We start from the raw sequence: 22,646 nt of genomic DNA on the forward strand, positions 1-22,646 counted from the left end.
GCCAAAAAAAAAAAAAAAAAAAGGAGAAAAAAAGGAGGAAAAAGAAAGAAAGTAAAAACAATCTTTTTTGGGTGTTCCAAATTGTAACAGCTTATAAAACTATGTGGTTATTCTTCTGCTTTTAATAGTCTAAGATGCTGAAAAGAGGAGAAAATGTAAGCGCTGCCTACTAAGTGCATTGTAACGACTCTAGCCACTGTATGCAATTTCATTTCATATAGCCAGTTCTCTAAGGAAATAATGCTTCTCCTGCTGAGTTAAGAAGCCATTTTCACCTCCATTCCTTTTCTGAAGCCACTAAAGGAAAAATCAGAGTGATGCACTTTTTAATGACTTTGGCATAACTAAAAAAAACTTCATTCGAGAAAAGGAAGCCTCATTTCTATCCTTACTTGGCAGTAAAACATGTACTGATTGTCTACATGACTTGAATACAAATTACATTGTAATTGAGCAATATAAGCACTTTGGTTTTAAGATGGCACTTTTTAATCTCTCTCCCCCTCTCTTTCCACTGTACAGCCCAAAGACCATGATGACTTAAGATTCAGAGAGTATGTAGCTGTTTACAAAGTAGATTAAGTGGTTTAAAAGTTTATGGTGTAGAAACCATTATTCACCCAGGAATTTAAAAAAAGTAGCTTGAGGGTTTATAATTTGCTCTAAATGTTTTTTAAATATTCCATTACTGTATTACCAGCTTCTACTTTAAGGAAATACCTGGAAATACAGGAAATACTATTGGAAATCATGAGTGCTCCAACTAGTTCAATCCCTTGTCTCTAGGGCCTTGTTATAAATGTCGATCAGTGCTTTGCTCAAGTTTGGAGCAGTCGCATGTTCAGGAAAGCAGGAGCTGGAGGACTGAAAGGTAAGAATTCCCCATCCCCCTTCTGTGCTCCCCTGATTCCCTCCTGCCCCCCGGGCTCCCCCCTGCTTACTTGTGGCTGCCTGTTGCGTTTGTCTGAGGAGCAGGCAGGGAAGGGTTAACTGCTGGGGTGCTGCTCTTTTCTAGGCTGAGCCTGGCCCAGAGAGCAGTGGTGGCTGGGCAGACAGGTTAACCCTTCCCCGACTGCTCTCCAGACAGACAGCACAGGCAGACACAAGTAAAGGAGGGGCAAGGCGAGGGGTGAAGAAGGGGAAAGAGGTGAGCAGGGATCTGGGGTGCTGGAGAGCAAGGTTCCCTCTAAGGTGCGCGTGTGCACGGTTGCGCACAACTAAAAGTGTGGTCGCGCACAGCCTTTTCACGGCCACACACCAGGAGAGGCTGGGGCCAGGGAGTGCTCCCCTGCATCAGGGCCAGGGAGTGGAGCACTTCCCTGGAGCTGGCAGAGCCCACGCCAGCCCGCCACCCCAGCCTTGCCTCACCTCACCTCACGGAGTAGCTGCTGCCTGCCCCGAGTGAGGCTCTGCTGGCTTCGGGACACTGCTCTGCTCCCCCACATCGCCTCAGGGAGCAAGGAGGCACATGGCATCAGAGCCGGGGAGTGGAGCAGTGTCCTGGAGCCGGCAGAGCCTCACTTGGGGTAGGCAGCAGCTCCTCCCCAAGGTGAGCCAAGGAAGGGATGGAGGCTGGTACAGGCAGCTGGTGTGGGCTCTGCCAGCTCCAGGGAAGTGCCCTACTCCCCAGCCCTGATGCGGGGGAGCGGAGCACTTCCCTGGATCTGGGGAGCCTGTGCCAGGCTCCAGCTCCAGCCCCTGGTCCCAGGCTCTAGCCCCTGGCCCCCAGCTCCCGGCTCCAGCCCCTGGCCCCAGCCCCAGCCTCTGGCCCCCAGTCCCAGCCTCCAGCCCCTAGCCCCTGGTCCCAGCCGCTGGCTCCCAGCTCCCAGCTTCTGGCTGCAGCCTCTGGCTCCTGGTCCCCTTCGGTAAGTGTCCCACACCAGATCAAGGCGGCGCGCTCATGGACCAAGGCAGTGCACTCACGGACTGCTGCTCCTTGGAGGGAACATTGCTGGAGAGGGAAGGAGGGGGAGTGGGTCTGATCTGGGCCGGCTGGGCACAGGTGGCGGGTAGGGTGTTTACATTAAGGTGTAGCCTAGAGTGGCTGCATCTTAGAGCGGTGGTTCCCAAACTGTGGGTTGCGATCTCAAATGGGGCTGCAACATCAGTGGATGGGCTCAGGACCCAAGGACACCGAATTTCATAATTTAAATAGGATTCTGGGGGTAGAATCTGGATTGTGTAGATAGGATTCCCAACTCAGCCCTTGGCCTTTCTCAAGATGGGAAGGGCCAAGGAAGGACCAGTACTTTATTGATGCCAACATCTTTTATTCTGTATACTCTGATGCCTGTGAAGGACAGATTCCTTTGACTAGGCATCTGCCCAGTGCCCAGCCAACTCCTTTGATGCAAACATTTTGTTCAGAGGAAGTGGAGATAGACTCTATATCATATTTTCTTTTGACAAGCCATCTGAGCCTGGCTATAGCCCCTGAGACAAAGCCTAGATGCAAAACCAACATCTGCTCTGTAACACACTGTTTTCTGCTGTTCTATCAGAAGGTAGAAAATTGGGGTTGGACGGGACCTCAGGGGGTCATCTAGTCTAACCCCCTGCTCAAAGAAGGACCATCCCCAACTAGATCATCCAGTAAAGGCTGTATCTAGTTGGGTCTTAAAAACCTCCAAGGATAGAGATTCTACAACCTCTTTGGGTAGGCTGTTCTAGCGCTTCACCACCCTCCTAATGAGAGAGTTTTTTCTAATATCTAACCTAAACTTCCCTTGCTGCAACTTGAATCCATTGCTCCTTGTTCTGATATCTGTCACCACTGAGAACAGTTTAGTTTAATTCTCTTTGTAACCACCGTTCAGGTAGCATGCAGGATGTGCCCTTCCTTATTTTCTTAACCAAGGTGAGATCACTAAGTCAAAGACATTACATGGCTAATAATTAATCGGAAGGTTAATACTACTAGGCCAATTGGTCAATTTACACACCCTGGCAAATGAAAGAGGTTGTCTGGAAGGAACCAGTGTGTCAAACTGCAAGATGTCAGCTGAGTTTATTAGCTTAAGCAAGAAGAGGCCATTGCAAACTAGAAGTCCAAGCTGAAAATCTTGACTTTAAATATTATTTCCATATGAATATAACAATGTGAAATCAGCCTGGTGTAAGAGAAGATGGCCAAATGCTTCTGAAAAACACTGGGCAGTGAATAGAATGATGCATAAAAATATCAAGATTCATCAGAGTTCAATAACCTTGTTGTCCAGTAAAAAAGATGGAAATATTTGGGGATGTGGTTAGAGTGAAGTTAGAGGATCAGGCAACTGTAGGAACTTGTGGAATAAGCTGAGTCAGCACTCCTTGAGGATGTTCCAAAAGGAAAACTTTTGGTAGCTAACAACACAGAAGAGATGCATAGACTGGACAGACAAGGGTGATGGAGCCTTGTTCTTGCCCTAAACGACATCTCATGGTGCAGGGCAGGATTCACATTTATATGTCAGGAGTAAAAATAAAATGTATGCATGTAACATTAGGCTAAACAGCATTTAATTGTTTATACATTCAAAAGAAGCAGCGGAAATAATAAAATGGGATATTCTTTCTCCAAGGAGAGGATGAGTGGCACATTAGCACATTTTATTATTAAATTAATACCAAATTAGTGTATTTAATTGATCTAAATTGTTCTAGCCTCAGCTGAGGCTGGCACCTTAGAACAAGTTTTATGCATGAATGTCATAATTCATTAGGTATTTTTAGGTAGCCAGCTGCAGTGTTTGAGGATAGTCAGGTGCATCGGAATAGCAGAAAGGCTGAAGAGACTGAATGCATTTCCCTGACCTTTTCCTGTTCCTGTTCCAATTTAACTCTGCTGTCTGTCAGGCCTGCCAGCCGGAGCTTTGCCTGTCAATCATAGTGAAGGTTTGCTTTTCCAAACCTGAAGATCCGCTGTGAAAATTGTTTATGTTTTTGGCTCTTGTTTTCATGTAATTTACTCACAACGATATTCTGGCACGACAGGCAGCACAACTGCTGCATGCACAAGACCCAGAATGATCAGGATGATACACAATTAATCTAAACAAGGACAAAATAGAGGCAACGAGGCTACTGGCTAGAGCAGGAGCAGACCGAAAATCAACCCCCGAGGCTCTCTGTTCTTGGCACATCCACTGCCTGGATATGTGACTGGATGTGCCATTTTCTGTCTTGTTATGATTTGCCATCTGAACTGTGTCCAGTTTGCCAGACACTTGCAGAACTCAGCACAGGCCATGAAATGGTTAGCTTAAGAACTAGCTTGCTAAGCCCGCAATCAAAGTGGCAGGTGTGAAGTCAGTGGGATTGCAATGGTTTCTGGAGCCTGCGGCAGTGGAACTGGTTTTAAGGTTGGGGCACATAAGAGGGGCAATTACAAACATAAAGGAGGAGATTTCCCTATACCACTACAAAAATTTTCATAGCATCACAGAAATTAGGGCCAGAAGGGACCTGTCAGACCTCCTGTATGTTATAGGCCACTAAGTTTTGCTTTCATAGCCTAAATGCTAATTAGATTAAATACTTCCTCAAGAAATCCTACCATGAACTGTAGGCAGAGAAAGAGAGAGACCAAAGTGCTCCTACTGCTCATGCCCCTGCAACTGTAGGAAAGTGATTAGGCAAGTTGTGTCCAGGTGATCCCATCAGACACACCAGGCCCCAAGTTGTGATGGAAAGCAAGCCCCATCACCCAAGGTCCTGCTAACCTGATGAGGGAGATAACCAGCCACACACGACCCAAACATTCAAAAGGACGGTCTGGAGCACTTCGGAGCACTGTTCCACACTATTCACGATCCCACCTCGAGCTGTGGAAATCTCTGATGCTTCGAAGGAATGTGGGAAAAAACATCCAACCAGCCAAACAAATACATTATCAAAATAAGAATCCTGCCACTTTGAATTATAGGAAAAACATTGTTCCTGCCCACTAGAGACAACTGGCTACAGCACTGAAGCATAGCATTTAATGATCATTTCTGGCCTAATGCAGAGCTGCCTGTATTATGGGTATGATCCCCCAGGAACCTAAAAGGAAGGGGATAAATGAGCGACTCAGATGTGTGGATTCCAAAGTCAAAACAGACCACCAAAACCACCCAGGGTCCCTCCACCACCTGCACACACAGGCCAAAGACTTTCTTCTCCAAATGGAGTGAAAGTTATCTTTATACAGCTGTGCAGCAGAACCCTGGCTGGCTTTGGTGCTGGGATTGTCTCCAATATGGCCTTGAACTCCACAGCAGTAAGCTTCTCCTGTGCCAAACAGGCCACTATTAACAGCACCCTAATAGTGTCTGAGGATGGGGAGCTCCAGACTAGGACATTAGAGATTATTGTTTTAAAAAAGATTTTACAGACATCTCAGAAACGCATGTCAGCCCGATGCTGTGCTAACCCCAAGCTGATATTTAGGACTAATTCTTTCTTTGCTGTTTTTCCCAGTCCTGGAAAAATGATAGGGTTTCTGGCACTTAAGAATGATTCAACATGCCTGTTTGGGCAACGTTTGTGAAACTACCAATTTTTGAGAAATGAGTTAGAAAATGATCATTTTCACATGTAAAACTGCTTAGGGTGTTTGAGAAACAAATGAGATGAGAACAAAAGAAAACCTCGTGTTTACCTCCCCCTTAAGTACATCTTCATGTTGCAGCAAGCTACCACGAGCTACGAGTACAGAACAAGTGGCAGTCTGCTCTAAACCTCCCTCCCGGCTAACTCTCCTCTTTGGATTGAGATGAAGAAGGAGGCATTCATGAGTGGTAATAGTTGTTTAAGACCGAGAGTTTCATTTTCACACACCCACCAGTCACTAGTCTCCTGAACTTGGGACTTCCGCACCCAGACAAAACTGAGAGGCTGCCATAATATAACTTCACCGTCACATTTCAAACAAGCTTATGAGAAATTGTGTTACCTTGCATTATCCCTCCCATGTGACTTCAAGAAGTTCATATCTCGATATCTGGATAGGAATGCTACCAGCTGGTCATTTGTCCTGTGGAAAAAAATAACAGAAAGTATTGAAATCAGAGAGTGAAAACACTTACATTTATTGTCCCTTACTTTGAAACCATTTGGTCTCTACAGTGCAATAAGAGACTACTATTGTAACATTAAATGCAAATTTTTCCACTACAAGGAAAGCTGTTGCTGTAAATATTTTGTTCCTTGCAGTAGCTTCGTTTCAGAAAAGTAAGTTGTGAGAAAGGCAAGTTTAGCATCTCTCAATGATTTCCAGATGAAATGGGTGTATCTATGGGCCTTATTACATGCTGTACTTTGAGCAGCTCAAATGTTGATTGGTGCTAGTGCTACCTTGAGTTTGGAGCAGTTACACCTTAAAGCTAAACACCTTCTCTGATTGTCCCCACCTGCACAACCGTGATGCAGCACTAGAGGGCTGATGAACAGGGGTTTGACACAGCTGTAGTTTGCCCCTACAGGGCTGGTGAGCTCAGACAGGCTTCTAGCACTGCTCTAGGTTGGGGTGTAGTGGGGTGGGGCGGAGGCGGGGTGAGAGAGGGCTCAGGGAAGTATGGGAACCTGAAGCTGGGAAGCGGAGAGTTAATGGGATGGGGTTGAGTAATGCAATGGGCGGTAGAAAGAAAGTGGGGATGGGGGAAGGGTGAAATGAAGGATAAAATAAAAAGTAGTAAAAAGAAAACAAATACAAGAATTTAAGAGGAAGCAAATTAAAGAAGGCCTCATATTTTACTGAATTGGAATTTGGGACTGGGATATTGGTGGTGCTTGCTGTGCTTCCTGGGTTGGCGAGGAGGTGGGAGAGGTGAGAGAAGGTGGTTTTGGGGGAGCTGCTGTCCCTGTCCTGGGAAGGAAGCCCTGGGATCTGATCTGGCCCCCTACCTTGTTCCCCTTCACACCCTCTAGACCCCACTTCTGAAACTTTCCATGCACTGCAACCTGGCTAGCTGGCATGTGCTCCGCAGGCTGTTTGCACAGGGTTGCACCCCTTGGGGTGGGGAGGTCGTGCACCCAGGGGCAGGAGCGGGAGTTGGCTTTGTGTTAGAAGTATAGTTCAAGGGGGTGGACAGTTTGTCCATACAGAATATGAGGGTGGGATGCTGGAAGACTGCAACTTGGGTGGCTCGTCTGTGGGGAGTGGCCAAATATTAATGGAACATGAGTTGAGTGACACAGATCAGAGACAAACCTACCCTGTAATTTCAAGCTGCCTAAAGTGTACTTAAAACTAGCTTCACATGTTAATTGTGCACAATCCAGGGGTTAAGTCCTCCAGGAGTTGCCCAAAATTAATGTGCAACAAGGCCTATGAGTTGCAGATGCTTAATCCCCCCCAAATAAAAACAAAAAACAAGGAAATACCCCACAAATGCATATACCCTCTACAACTTGCCCAGAAAAGTTAATCTGGGATTTGAGAGTCAAACTGGGGTTTCAGTGACATTTGGGCTGGAAGGGACCCCGGAGGATCATTGAGTCTTTACTTCTTCTGCATGACCAATTGTTAACAAGGGTCAAATTACATCTTCAGTTACCTCTCTGCAACTCTGTTTTATTCAGATTATGCCCTCAGTAACACTTAATTCCAATACTGCGTTCAGCTGTTTCCATAGGTGTAACCAGCAGGAACTCAGCAAAGCACTGACTTCACAATGCACCGAGGAATGGAGTTTAGCTCACACTCGCAGCTGCCTTTGGCTCACTGGTGCTTATGGGAGTCAAAATATTAAAAAGATATTTTTGTCAGTAGATCTGACCAAAAATGCACACGACTGGATGCAGATCAGATGTGTATTCAAAATGCACCACTTTTATAAAATCATTTTAATAGAGGAATTGCACTGTAAGGCACAGTAGGTAATTTGGAGATGGACCGGTATCAAAACTGGCACTCAGGCTTGAGACAGCTTAAGTACAGTTTAAGTTATGCTGTTGCTTGCTCATATTTCTCATGCGCTAGATTATGGATTGACAAATTAGGTCCATCTTACATGATTAGCTTAGGTATTACTTGGGCAATTCAGGTAAGTTCTTACTGCAGTATTCTTTACCTGAGTTAGAGGCAAAAGGGTGAAATGATAAGGTTAACATTTTCAAAACCACATGAGGAATTTAAATACCAAATGCCCACTAAAATTCAGGAGAATTGTACAATGTTATGGCTAATTCCATGCAACAGAACGGGGAATTCCTTCAATAGTTTTCAGAATTTCAGCTAACATTTCCAAGAAAATTCATGGTGGTTTCGTATTAACTTTAACACTAATACAAGAATCATTTTGCTCTTCATTTATGCAGGTCAACATATTTAGGAAAACTGAGAAAATCATAATGAACAAATCTTCATCTGCTGACTTGCATTCCATGAAGACCACTTTTAAGGAAAAGACACAAGGACCTTTTCTCCTCTGATGCAACTGAAAATACAAAAAGCCAACTCTAGACAGTACTGCAGCTTAGAAAGATTCCCATCAAGCCAGGTTAAATAAGATCCCGGTAGAAAATGCTTTAAAGTTAAGAGGTCAGCCAGAATAACTGAGGACTTCATCAAACTAGCACACCATCAGAGTATCTCATATTTACAAACTTTTCTGTCATCACAGGTAACCTTTCTTTATTGAACTGATGAATAAAGAACAAGTTAACCATTGATCCAATCGAGACCAATTGGAATACATGTCTATCAATCAATCTCCATGACTAGACTGAAGAAGCCTGAGACCCTCCTTCTATGTTCATTCATGTGAGCTTTAATGCCTCCCAGGGTCAGTCTCTGCTTCTCAATTTGGCATCCTCAGAAAACTGCTTTCTATATAGTAAGCTGTGCAGATTTTCACATTTGCTGCTTCAGTGATTCTCCATCTTACTGGGATGAATAGGCATTTAGTGAATTTACTTAGCAATGTTTCCACATGAAATCATTTCAATGGCTGACATCTTCGGGTGAGTTTCTAAGCAAAAGCTGGCATGCAAAGATGATCTTTAAAAGTATTAGAAAAAAAGTTTAGGGATGCTGGGCTTTCATTTGCTTGAAGGATAAAATCAAATCAACAAGTTAACAACCCACACCAGCCAGTATCACACCAAAGTTGAAAAACTGCCCAGCAATCTATGCTTTAATTTGCAAGAACACTTTACCAAACATATATGAAGCTGGGACTGTCACAAAAATTCCTATCTGTAATTGCCTGCATAATTTTTAGCTCTCAAGATAATTAACAGCCTGAGTTCTGTTGACATTTTCTCCATCTCTTGAACAAGTTAGTGGCATCTTGGTTCTCTTTCTCATCAAATATTTTTAAAAATTAACCTACAAAGAGCTTTTTGTTTGCCTTCAGTTAATGAAGTACACCTCTTTTCAGGTTTTGACATCAGGGGAATAAAACCTCACATTTTCATTTGGAAAACACTCTGGATATTTGACATTTAAATTTATGTGCTCAACCAAGTGAAGCTGAAGCTTGCCCTAGCAGCATAGCATTACAGAGCTGTTATTATCCTTTCCCTGATCCTAACCTATCCTTTGCTCTGGGCCTGATGTTGCAAAGGTACTCAGCACCATGTTCTCATTATTGTATTCTGTAGTATTTTTGAGTGAGCGCAGGGTGCTCAGCATGGCAGAGTTTCTAGTATTTTCAAAGTTCCTTGGCTAAAATCCTGAACAACATTTAGAAAACCTTGCCTTTAGGGGAATATTTTAAATCACTACAGTATTTCCTGGTGTGCTCTAGCAGTAGTGCCTCTACTACTATTGCAAAGCCTCTAGCAGTAGTCTTCTCTGCACTTCTGGCAATTGTTGCTAAATATTGGGTCCAATTCTGCTCTCAGTGAAAGTCATCAGACTTTTGCCAGAAATATCAGTGGGAGCAGTATCAGCCCCATTGTGGCAAATTCATACCTACCATAACCTGTTTCACCAGTGATAAATGTGGTACAGTATTTTTTAATAGTCATCATGCTGTAACAGAGAGCAGTGCATTAGTACTAGTGTGAACTATAAGGGGGAAATCAGAAACCTGTGATGACAAATTCTGAGAACTATTCAGTCAAATAATACACATCTGTGAGGGTTTTTTTGCTTGCAACAGTACATGAAGACAGAGATAGGGAAAGGCCCTTCCACGTCTGACTGGTGAGGTGGGGAGACAATAAATACATTAACATAGCTGATACTTCACTTTAACCCATTGTTTAACCCATTTGTAATTTAATCAACTGGCTACTTGTGCACTGGTTATTGGGGGTATAAAATACTTCACTTTAACCTATTGTTTAACCCATTCGTAATTTAATCAACTGGCTACTTGTGCAGTGGTCATTGGGATATAAAATGCTAAGAAAAATGGGCTGATTTGCCGGTGCCACAGTATCTCTCAATCAGGCCCTGTCAATCAGCACAGAGAAGGCCATGTTCCAGTGACTACAGGACATGGTCTAAGACAGGCTGAAGGGAAGGACAACACATGAAGATGTCTGTGGATGAATTACTGTGTTTCTGACCTCACTGATACCAAGACCCAATAATAAAAGAGCCAGCTCCAACTGCTCATGCTATGAATGCTTTATCTCTGGCATCTGATCTTCCTGATTAATAAAAGTTCTACCATCCTGCAGATAAGGAACGCTAGGCAATCTGTGTAAAGTACATTTTGAGATCACCTTGTTTAAATTCACCTTCATCCCAGTGCTCTGCAATGCTTCAGTGATATGAGTTTCAATTCTGGCCATTAAAACAGAAAGGTTTCATCCAGGTGCACAATATGTGTTCATTTAGATTTGGTGAAGCCACTGTTACCTCCCAGCCAGGTATATTATTTAAACTGGTGGGAGGAGAACATTTCTAAAGGCTTAAGTGCTGCATTAGTCAGGCAGGAGCACCACAGACAACCACAGTTTTAAGGTTATTGGCCTCAACCTGATAATCAATAAGTTGTGTTCTCCTGCCAGCAAGCATGAAGGACAAGGTGCAGGTCTGTGGTAATTTCTGCATTCTGCATGTAACTTGATTCCTGAGACAGTTACTATAGGGCTACCTTGAGTTACTAGAAAGTTTACATCCACTGCGTTAATGCACTGGTAGTTTTTGTATGGAGGTGTGCCTAGGAAGAAGGGATTAGGTTCTGATATGCACATCTGGTTATCGCTTCAAGGAGTCAGAGACAGAGCAGTGTTTTCCACTTTTAAATGAATCTCCCACTCCCTGGGGGACGGCTAGCCTGAGAGACCAGACGGGTCAAAGGTGCTGTTAGGTTGTAACAGTAAAAAGCACATAATAGAAGCAAGCTCCCTGTGAAGAGCATTAGATTGAAGGAATGAAAGGAAATATTATTTCACAAGAGGCAGGGGGTTGTAGTATGTGAAGGCCCTTATCTGGCAGGGTGCTTGAGTGCCAGTGTAACTTTAAGGATAGAAATAGGCCCATTGACTTCACCAGGGTTACAGTCATATACTTGCTTCTCATAGGGACTGCTAGACTGAGATATCATTACAGCAAACACGGACTGGAAAAGCCACACTTGGAATTCATATGAAGAAGGATTTAACATTTGATTCATTGGCATGTCAGAGACATTTTGCACTACTCAGAGAGCACAAAAACTCTAAGCCTACCTTTACCTGGCTACTAGGGTCTTTTCTCTGGGTTGAGTGGCTGAGAGCTGTCACCCTCTAGGCACCCCCCTCCTCCAGCCAGTGCTGCAGGCAAAGTGACTAGAAAATAAGACATGACCAGGGTCCTCTTATGCTTGGCTGATCCTCGGCTGCTCTAATAACCCCTCAGGGCTGTGAACAGCTGATGCATAGTAAATGCTGCCCTAATTTCTACAGGTGACTGCCTTGATAGTTAGCCTCAGGCTGAAAGCTTAAAACTTCTCTCTAGATTTGTAGCACATCCTCCTGGGCTGAACTGGAGAACTGCAACTTAATCTCTTTATGAATAAGGCCCATGCTCTGCAGACGTACCTTTTTTACCCTAGCTGAGAAGCAGGCACACAAAGCCAGGGCCAAGTGGCAGTCAGCAGCTAACAAGAATCTCATGTATACTAACTCAGTGAAGCTAATGGAGGGGAGTAGGCAGTCAGGAAGTGAATATTACTTGTGATCCAGGGTCTTAAGACAATTCTGTCCAGACTGCATCCATAGGACCTAGCATTTTCAACTTGGACTGGCAGAGTACATAGATAGACATTTTGCATTAAGAGGAGGGAGATGAAGCAGGAGACATGATTGTGCCAGGCTACTGATCATGCCAAGGCCTCTTCAGAATTATAGAACAGCTACTTTAAGGATTATTACTGCACCGCATCACAACTTATAGTGCTCCATAGTTTGCTGTATATGCAGTGGTGTGACTGGGACAGGGTGCCTAGGGTTAGTTGCCTTGGGTACTGACTTGAGGAGGGGTGCAGAAAAATCAGGCTGTTGTTGCCAGTGTACATTACAGCAGCAGCACATAGTTAGTCAGGGAGGAGCACCACACACAACCACAGTTTAAAGGTCATTGGCATCAACCTGATAATCAATTAGTTGTGTTCTCCTGCCAGCAAGCATGAAGGACAAGGTGCAGATCTGTAGTAATTTTTGCATATAACTTGATCCCTGAGATAATTACTATAGGGCTACCTTGAGTCACAGAACATACCAGTGATTTAACCCCTGCCCCAACGAGCTTGCAATCCAGATAATGCTATGATGTAACAGATGGAAGGAAAAATGAAAGGGAGTGGAGGGGCTAAGGAGGAACGTGGGTTATATGCGCAACACCAGATGGCTTCTTAGGATACACGTGTTCAGGGGTAGAGAGGGGCTATTTTAATTTCGACTGGTTACCCAACAATTGCTTTCAAATTAAAATGGTTCACCATCATGTGTATTAAGCCCTGTGTGTTTTAAAATGGCCGCAGGAACACTTTGACTAAAGCTCATTTGATGAGCTTAATACAAATGGCGGTGAAGAAATGATGGCGCGTTCTAATTAGACTGTGGAGCACACTCGATAAATTAGAGCATGAACCAGCACGTCTATAGGCAGCCTTAGAGACTTACAGGAAGGGGCACATATTCCTTTAGAGCTGTGGCTTGGGAAGATCTGGAGCTGAACCCTTGACATTTCAGGGTGGAGTTTCATTAAAGGAATATTTTGCTCTACATGAAGGACAGGTGACCTGACTACCAGCAGGTCTTTTGAAGATGATCTTTCTAAAATGGATATACTAACTCCTGTTCACTACTAATCATCTGATTCACCATCCTGGAAAAATTATCTGCTAATAGACGTCTACACATGGCCATACAGAGCCTTTGTTGTATATGAAGCGCCTGAACTACACCATGCCGGCAGCACATGGTTGTTTTTGGCTGCTACCTTGCCATTGCAACACATTATAATAAGGGAGTGCGTCGTGATGGTGACATAGCAGCAGCAGCATGGTTTTTGCCCATGGATGCTGTGGCACTGTAGCATCTTTTGTAGACACACCCAATGAGGAGGAGGAGCAGCACACAGGATCTTCGCTCTTGCTCATCTACACTGGCACATTTAGGAGGGAGTGCCGTATGGCCAAGGCATGTGACTGGTGCTAGGAATTCTGGGTTCTGGTGGCTTTGCCATACTGTGGTGAATTTAGGCATTGCAAAATTTCAAACTGTGATACTTGAAGTCAGCCTTGAAAAAAAGGTTATCTGATTTTTAGGTGCTGAGCACCCCAGCTCCCCTTGAAACAACTGGGAGTTGCAGATACTTAGTGTGTGAAAAATCACACCACTTTTTCAGGTATCTAAATGCAGATTTAGGAACTGACATGCTAGCAACTAATTCCTCATGTCAGAAGGCCTGTTGTGACTCATTAATATATGCAAGGTGCACAGCTTCCATGGTGCTTAGCAGCACAGAAATGTTTTCAAATAAGTCATTAACCAGTCCTACAAAAAGCAGCTGTTTTGTGAACATGAATACCACCTTCTTCCTACCAAGGTAGAGGGAGAAATAAGCACAGTTTTATTATCCATGACTGAAACCAAAATCTCCTGGGGAAAAGTGTTCTAGTTTGTTATTGTCCAATTTGTACATTTGCTTTGCATACAGTTTCTGTAGCAAAACTACTGAATATGTTTAAAAACCCCCAAGTCAAAGCACCTATTTTCTAGTTCATGTAAATCTGGGATGGGATTCTGGGGTTTATAACTGTGGGTATTGACTATTTTTTCAATTGAGTTATTCATTTTTCAGTTCATTTGTATAAGGTTTTCCCTTTTTTCCTCCTTTTGCTACTACAGCGTGGTCTTATTTAATTACTTTTGCCAGCTAAGGAAGATGTAAAAAAAGCCCAATACAGTTAAAACAAGTTAAACCTTTGATTTATATTGTGAAGTAGGGGTCAAGGAGAGGAAGAGAGGATATGCAAATATAAGCAAGGAGACCAACAACAGTTTTTATCCTAGTTTCTTTCTTCTCACACGTACATACATGCTGATGATGTTGGAGGAAGCGTCTTACTTTGAGCGCTTGGAATTACTCTAACAACATCTTACCCAGGAAGATGAAGTTACTAGGAACATCACAATCATTAAGGAAGGGTTCGAAAGAGGATGGAGCTAGACTGTTCTCAGAGGTAGCAAACAAAACAACAAGGAGCAACGGTCTCAAGTTGCGGCAAGGGAAGTTTAGGTTAGATATTAGGAGAAACTTTCTCACTAGGAGGGTAGTAAAGCACAGGAACAGGTTACCCAGAGAGGTGGTGCAATCTCTATCCTTGGAGGTTTTTAAGACCCAGCTAGACAAAGCCTTGGCTGGGATGATCTAGTTGGGGATGTTCCTGCTTTCAGCAGGCGGTTGGACTAGATGACCTCTGGAGGTCCCTTCCAACCCTAATTTCTATGATTCTATGATTATAAAGCACCAACCAAAAGGGCCATCTTGTACATAACAAGATGTACATTCAGCCATCTTGTATATAACAAATCTGCTTGAGAGTGCTCTGATTGTGCTTTTAGGGCGGGATTTTCAAAAGCATTAAGCACTGGCCTCACTGCTCCCATTTAAATCAGTGGGAGTTTTACCATTTGTTTCTGTGGGAGAAGAATTGGGTCAATGCTGAGCACTGTTCAAAATTCCTCTCCTGAAGTACAATTCAGCACAAGTACATTCACTCAAAACGAATGAATCAGGGCAAGACTCCACAGTGTGTTGTACTGAGAGAGCTTCCTCTTTTCTAGTTACATTGCCTATTTGGTTCAAAAATTCATTTAAGGGCTAGATGCCGCCATGTGTGGTTACACTGTACTCTGTGAACAGTGCCACGGATTTGTATTAAACTGCACGTGGAACAAGGATCTGCTCAGAGGGGTAAAGACATGAAAGTTTGGCCCTTTGCTCACAATCTTTCCACTGCAGATATACCAAACAGTTGAAATAAACGTAGAAGAAAAAGTAGCTAATAGGCTTCTAAAAATGGGATTTCTTATTTCAGCCCATCCCATGTATTCCTTAGGGAAACAAGAGGCTGAAGCACGATAAAGTCAATGGGAGTCGGTTTTTTGCCTTCAATGATACAAAACAGATGTTACATTTGTCTTGGGATAAACCATTTTATCCTGGGACAAAGTGCAGTCATTCAGATCTCCATATCCATTGTACTGGGATATATCCTAAAAAGATTCACAGGATAAGACGTACTAATAGTTTATCCCAGGACATGTAAAGTGCATCTGAACAGTTATCCCAGGATTGCGCCACTGAATCAATGGTAGAAAAGTGGCTATGCATTCAGCTGCTCACTAAACCCTGATCAGAAGGGCAATGTGCGTACTGGGGTTGTGTGAAGCTTTGGTAGCTGATTCGATTTGGAGGAGATTCGGCCCAATTCGGGAACTGAATTTCTGAATCCAAATCAAATCAGGAGACCAATTAAAAGCTCTGAATCGATTCAGGTATTTCGAATTGATTCGGAAAAGATTCAGACACGATTTGGCCATAGACTAAACAGGCAGCTGACACAGCTGCCTCCAGCTGGTAAATCTGCTGAGGCTGGGAGAGGGGGGAGGGAAGGGGTATAGGGGATGGAGGGATTGGCGCTGGGACAAGCTGCCCAGCTGGGGCAGGGGGCATGGGATGCGGGCATGGCAGCGCTGGGAGCTCTGCCCTGCTGCCACGTGCCCAGCCAGGGCAGGAGGGTGCAGGATGCGGGTGCGGCTCACTCCGGGTGGAAGGGGGCAAGTGGCAGCAGGGCATAGCCCTCACTCCCAGTGCTGCTGCGCCTGCATCACGCGTCCCTCCATGCTGGCTGGCAAGCAGCGGCAGTGCCTGCACTGGCTGGGCAAGTGGCAGCACTGCCTTCCCCCTCCCAAGCTGGCTGGCAAGCAGGGCAGAGTCCCCACTCCCAGTGCTGATGCAGGTGCGGCAGTGCTGGGAGTGACAGCTCTGCCCTGTTGCTGCTTGCCCAGCCACTGCAGGGGGGCAGGGCATGATGCAGGCATGGCTTGCTCTGAGCGGAAGGGGACAAGTGGCAGCAGGGCATAGTCCCCGCTCCCAGGGCTGCCTCTTGCCAGCCAGTGCAGAGAGGTGTGGGATGCAGGCGCAGCAGTGCTGAGAGCGGCGGCTCTGCCTTGCTGTTGCTTGCTCCCTTCCACCTGGAGTGAGCCACGCCCACATCCTGTCGCCCCCCCCCCCAGCTGGGCAAGTGGCAGCAGGGCAGAGCCCCCACTCCCAGCGCTGCCACGCCTGCATCCTGCACCCCCATGACCCTCTCCCTGAGTAATGTGGCCCCCCGCCCCAGATGGGCAGTTTGTCCCAGCCCCAGCCCCAATCCCTCCCCCAACCCCAACAGACTTATCACCTGGAGGCAGCCGTCTCAGCTACCTGCTTAGTCTATGGCCAGATCTCTGAAGCGGCACCACATCTTTTGGATCTGATTTAGCTGAGTTGAATCGGGACAGGGATTTGACTCTCTGAATCGAATCACTGTCCTCTGATTCAGCCAAATCCAAAGCGAATACTTGCCACTTCACACAGGCCTAGTGTATACATGCCAATCCTGGGATATTTCTGTTCAGGGACAAATACAGGCACAATTCATCCAGGGACAAAGGCAACATCTGTTCATAGCCCAGATCTCTCTCAGGACTTGACTATCAGTACTCATATTCCACATATAGTGGCAGTGGTAGTTATGAGAACTGAACACTGCACTGCATCTTTCACACTGTAGGCCTAAGCTTGTTCCCCACCAGAAATGCTCAGATTTTCATACTGCAAAATAATCTTGTGTTAGGTTTACAAGCAACAACTGAGGAAAGCTGCCAAGCAGAACCCAACTTTAATTCCGTCTTTAATACTTACATCTATATTTTTCATTCCTCTCCGCCCACTCATATACACAATCCTTGACATTAGGACCCAGATTCTGATATCCTTACACCCAGGTGTAACCTTTTTCCAAGAGTAACATGACTAGTTAGAGGGCAAGGTCCTACTGAACTAGAGTAAATCAGGATCTGCATTCAAGGGTGTAAAATAAATAAATATAATGAAACACCATTTTCTGGTTCATCTTCCTCAGACCACATTGTTATGATGAACTATACCTGCAGCAGCTAAAAGTTTCTTGGCAGCTCAGTGTCTGACTAATAATCGTATTTGCATATGTCAGATATATTTATTTTTTCCCTAACTTTGGAAAGCCAATGGCGAATGCTTAAATGCAGAACATTTTTGTAGCCTTTATATTAGAGACTGCCTAATCTGACCTTCTAATCTATATTCATGCACACCTCTTAATGCTATAGACATGCAGCAGGTTATTGCCCTGTTGTTTCCCAGTCATACGTACTAGCAAAAACCGAGTATCAAATGTGACTAGATCAGAGTGGTAACAATTTATACCACTTGCAGCCTGGTGCCATTTACTGAAAAAAGATCCAGGGCAACAGAGAATGTATGGAATATTATTTTGTTTACAAGGCCAGTGTCAAAGTTGTGCCTACTTCGAAAGCTAACACCCAGATTTTACAGGAGGAATGTTATTGGCCACTGTAAAATAATCCCTGCACCAAGTTTACTCGTCACAACGAGGGGAGGTAACTGTAGGGCCTGCAGCTTTTATTACTACCCAATTCTTCCTCTGTGTACTATATTGTAGCATTTAGCTGTCTGCCTAATGGTCCTTAGCTGAAGTGAATAGCAATCATGGCATTTGAAAGTCGTTTTCATAGGTGCTGCAAGTGAATTCTCCAAAGCAAAACTAATATTTTTGCACACCGAAATCCCTGGGTTTGCTGATAATGTTCCTGTAGCTGTGGCTCTGAGTTTTCTTTCACGCATTTATCATACTTTGTAAAGACAAAGAGAGCAGTCTGTAAAAAAGCTACAGCAAAGCGCTGAGCTGAAACCACCACGAAGCAATGACTCTGCAGATAACACACTGTGCTGCTGTGCTCGATTCCTGGGTTGGAGGCTAACAACCGGGACTCTGAAATGGAACCAGCGGGTGTCAGGAACATCAGATGTAGTGCTCCAAATTTCAGAGGTCAGAGTAGGCGTGTGTTTGGCAAAAATCAAATAACCTTCTAGTAACTTGTACAGGACTATGTACCCTCCATGCAGGACTGGAGACAAGAGATGTGAGCATTACAGGGATGTTAGCAAGAACAGGGCAGCAGAACACTTGCAATGGATAAAATCATAATTATCAAACAATTTGTCGTGTGTATTACAGTAGTGCCGACCGGCCAACCAAAAGCAGGACCCCCACTGTGCTAGGCACTACAAAGAGAGCTGTAATCGGTGCTTGTCCTGAAGAGCTTATAATCTAAACAAAGAAGACAGATACAGAGTGGAGATGAGCAGAGTGAATAACAGGAGGGCAGCAAACAGCATAGTCGTTCCACTACTGATTTTTTTTTTGGCGTGTGTGTGTGTGTGGGAAGGGGGGCAGAGGAGTTGGAGAACAGACAGGGATAGTTTGAAGGGGATCAGCAAAATGGGGGAAAAAGGGGAAAGTGTGAGATAGGAAAGGGGAGAAAGGAGTATGGTCCAGAGTGAATCTGAGGTTACAAGACTGTGAGGGAGAACTGGAGCAAACAGCCAGCTGGTACACACCAGAAGACATGTAGTCAAAACCATACAGAGCGAGATCACACAAGATCTGAAGGTCCCTGTTTTGGCTGCTTCTGCTCCCGCCAGTGGAGATGCTGGCAGGCCCCTTTCTGAGGGTCTATGCTCTCAGGTTGAAGGTCGGGGTCCTAGTATCCCCTAAAGAGGATCTCATCTACACAGCTCTGGATTCAGAAGCAACCTTAAAATTTAATTCAGAATTGCCCTATCCTCTCCGCAGGGGAAAGTAAGGAAAAGCTATGGAGGACAGAGTCTATCTGATAAGGGGACACTAGTTCTTCTGTCGCTGAGAAGGATAAATCCCTGCATGCACGCATATATGCCCAAGTGCATCTAGAAAGTCTGGGAGCTGTAAAGACTGAAGAGGTGTCTGTATGTACTTGATTTTGCTTCCTCCCTTTAATTAAAATGACTAGAATCTATTGAAACTCATTCATTTAAATTCATTATTAGAATGTTTTATGCATAAAATTGGTGGCCAGGCTGCCAAGGCACCAGTGAGGGAAGCAGTGTGGTTCTTCTGACCTTCCTCCAGAGCAGGGTGATCCCAGTTCTTGCTTAGACCTGCCTTTGCAACTGTATTCTACTCCCTTTCTCTTTTCCATAACCCATGGCCTGAGTGGTGAGTGAAGTGTTGGGGAATGGGACCCTTCTGTGCTTCATTTAGCATGTGAGCTGGCCATGGGGTCAGCCCCTTGTCCGTATGCCTCATATGCAAGGAGCACGGATGTTTGTTCGGGTTTCTGCAGGAGTCAGCATCCTCATGCCACCCCTAGGATCAGAAGGAATGATGAATGGGGGGAGGGAGAGAAACCAGTTGCGGGAAATTTCCCCCAAATCCTGAACAGTCTCCCAACTGGCATCGTGGATGTTTCCCTACAGCCTTAGCTTGGAGCTGCGCAACATTGTAAAAGAGATGTTTGGTGGGACTGCTTCATACAGAAGGGAGAAAACGGGTAACTTCTCTCCAGCAGAGCAGGAGGCTATAGCTGTCACCCCATCTAGAGACAGGGTGGAATTACCTCAATGCCAGCTGATGGAGCAATTCAGCAGAATGAACGCAGAGACAATAAGGTCTTCTCCTATAACATGAGAGTACAACGAGGTAATTTAAGCAGCTGCCTTCTGACCCTGGGTGCTTTGCTTGTGCATGGGGAAGTTCAGCTGAGGGCCCAGGTCACAGCAAATCCAGAATTGTAGGGAAAGGGAAAGACCATATTTACTTGGAGCCCTCACCATCTATAGAAGAACAAACACGAGAAGGGCCAGCATTTTGAAGAGCTGATGGCTCACATAAAAGCACGCATTAATAAAAGTGACACAGTATAAAAACCAAGACAACAAATTATTTTTCAGATGCAAGCTTTATGCTGAAGACCCCAGGTGTCAGTAGGCATCTCTGCCTCTGCAACACTCCTGTCTTAAATTGCATGCTTTTCATCTTTCAAGCCAGGCTTAATGCAGGGACAAGACAATGGGAGAAAACTACTTCCTTAGCAGCTCAGCTCACTCGGGTTCTTGAGAGATTAGTGCGCTTTTCTTGGAACTGTGCTGCCATCTGGGTTGGGAAGTCATACACACTTATTTCAAAGCACAAGCTTTCTACATTTTGGTGCTCCAGACAGTGATCTGTCATCATAAGAGATGCAACTAACTCTCAGAGCAGCTCTACCCATGTTGTATGACTCTCAAGATGTTTTATCAGCAATACAATCAATCTGGCTGTACTTTCAATTACTGCTTCTCATTCAACCATTGTCTGTATCCCATGACAACTCCCCCCCCAAAGTCCTACTATAGTCACAGCAGAGTGAAGGTTAGCTATTTTTTTTATGTTACATTGCTGAATAAATCTCTCCTTCTAGTTAATGTGCATAAGTGCTTAGGTGCCCGAGTAAGCTGTTTAGAAGGGGAAAAAAAGACTACCATCTTATTTCCTAAGATTTCAAAGCTTCATGTGTCAAATATAAAGTAAATAAACAAACCTACTGCTGACAAGGAACAGCACAGGTTTCAGAGACAATCCTAAAGAGACCACATAAGAGAATTCCACCAAGGGTAAGCGAACAAATGTGATTAAAACTATCTACAGCTCTGGACTGCAGCCAAAATGCTGCCAGCAGTATTTGATATGTAAATGCTTCAAAAAATTTGCCATGTTGCACAGTCACTGATGCAAATCCTCTACAGAGGGTTTCTTCATCTAATTAGAGATATTGGTTTAGCAAACTTTGGAGTTTATAATAACCCTCAACGTCTCATTATTCTTTTAAAATAGAATATTCATTTGTTTGGAATGTTTTCCAGTTGTATCCCATAAAACCTTGAAGTGCCTTTGGCTAATAAAAACACCATCTCTGTATCACCTAATAAGCCCTGGTGCTTTTATAATAGTAAACAAAAACCTCATTGCACATACTCATTAAAACTTTCTAACTTGCTGCTTTTAACTTTCTGCAGCTATCCATTAGGTAAAAACAGAATATGTAGTTTCTGATTATTTTGCAGTGGAATTTCATGTAAGTGTTTATAATATATCGTATGTTATTTAACGTACCACTCTGTAGCATAATGACTGTGACCCCAATCCAGCAGAGAGCTTAAGCATGTACTTACATTTAAGTGCATGAGTAGCTCTACGGAAGCTTATTCATATGGCTAAAGTTTAGTTTGATGGACTTCACCATGGCTGGTGAAGTCTCTTAATCTGTTTGTACCTCAGTTTAACCACCTGTAAAATGTATAGAAGAGTGTTACCTCACTCATTCCTGTTGTGATACTTAATTCATTAATGTTTACAAAACATCTGTCAAATTCAATTCAATATGATGAGCCTTTAAAAATGAATTGAGCTTAGAATGCCAACCCTTTGAAACAGTGGTCCTCTCTAAAGCCCTTTGCTGATCTCAACTAAAGGAAGCAATTTCTTCTTAAGTGCCATGCTTTACTGCTGTGAAAAGTATTAGTATTTTTCTTTCAATTTTAAAGCAACTCATGTTCAAAGTAGAACTGAGAAATATAATACTTAAAAGTAGTTCCTTTCCTTCCTAATATGCATGGCAGGATCCCAAAGGTTAGGCTCTGTGTATGTTTGTTTATCAAAAAGAATGGGACTGTTAAAAAGTTTGAAAGCCTCTAATGTTCGTATTAGCTGATGGGAACACAAACTACACGAAGCACTGCACTCTCTTCTGAGTTACTTGGTGCTGGACCATTATGTTCAATCAAGTTTCACCAGTGATTCAGAGGACAACTTCACTTATTGCCTTTTTTCCCTGACCCTAAAAAGAAGTATTCTTTTATAAATGACCAATACTTCTTCTCCAACCATCCCAGGTTGGATGTGTTCCATATAACCCACGCAAACAAAAAATACCCATAACTGCATATTGGTAATAGGAATACATGAATACAAACATCCCTAGCTTAGATAAGACAGGGGAATCCTCTCTAATCTGTTCAAAGGACATGTTAATTTAAACAAGATTTGCTTCCTATCTCATTTACAAGAGTTGTTCCTTTGACGAACTCCCATGTGCACTGGGATACTCAA

The 22,646-nt window shown here is 44.0% G+C and overlaps 1 protein-coding gene across 1 annotated transcript in view; it reads right to left on the reverse strand.

Moving 5' to 3' along the window:
• The window catches only part of XYLT1 (xylosyltransferase 1), a gene marked incomplete at its 5' end in the record, with an annotated part of 252,401 nt that overhangs the window by 66,390 nt on the left and 163,365 nt on the right, over positions 1-22,646 (reverse strand). The window contains one exon of the mRNA XM_019542112.1: positions 5,918-5,998. Within this exon, the coding sequence (XP_019397657.1) occupies positions 5,918-5,998 (81 nt within the window). The remainder of the gene's footprint in view (positions 1-5,917; positions 5,999-22,646) is intronic.

This window comes from Crocodylus porosus, unplaced genomic scaffold (assembly GCF_001723895.1).
Source record: "Crocodylus porosus isolate Cpor-Errol unplaced genomic scaffold, CroPor_comp1, whole genome shotgun sequence".
Classification (NCBI taxonomy): Eukaryota; Metazoa; Chordata; order Crocodylia; family Crocodylidae; genus Crocodylus; species Crocodylus porosus.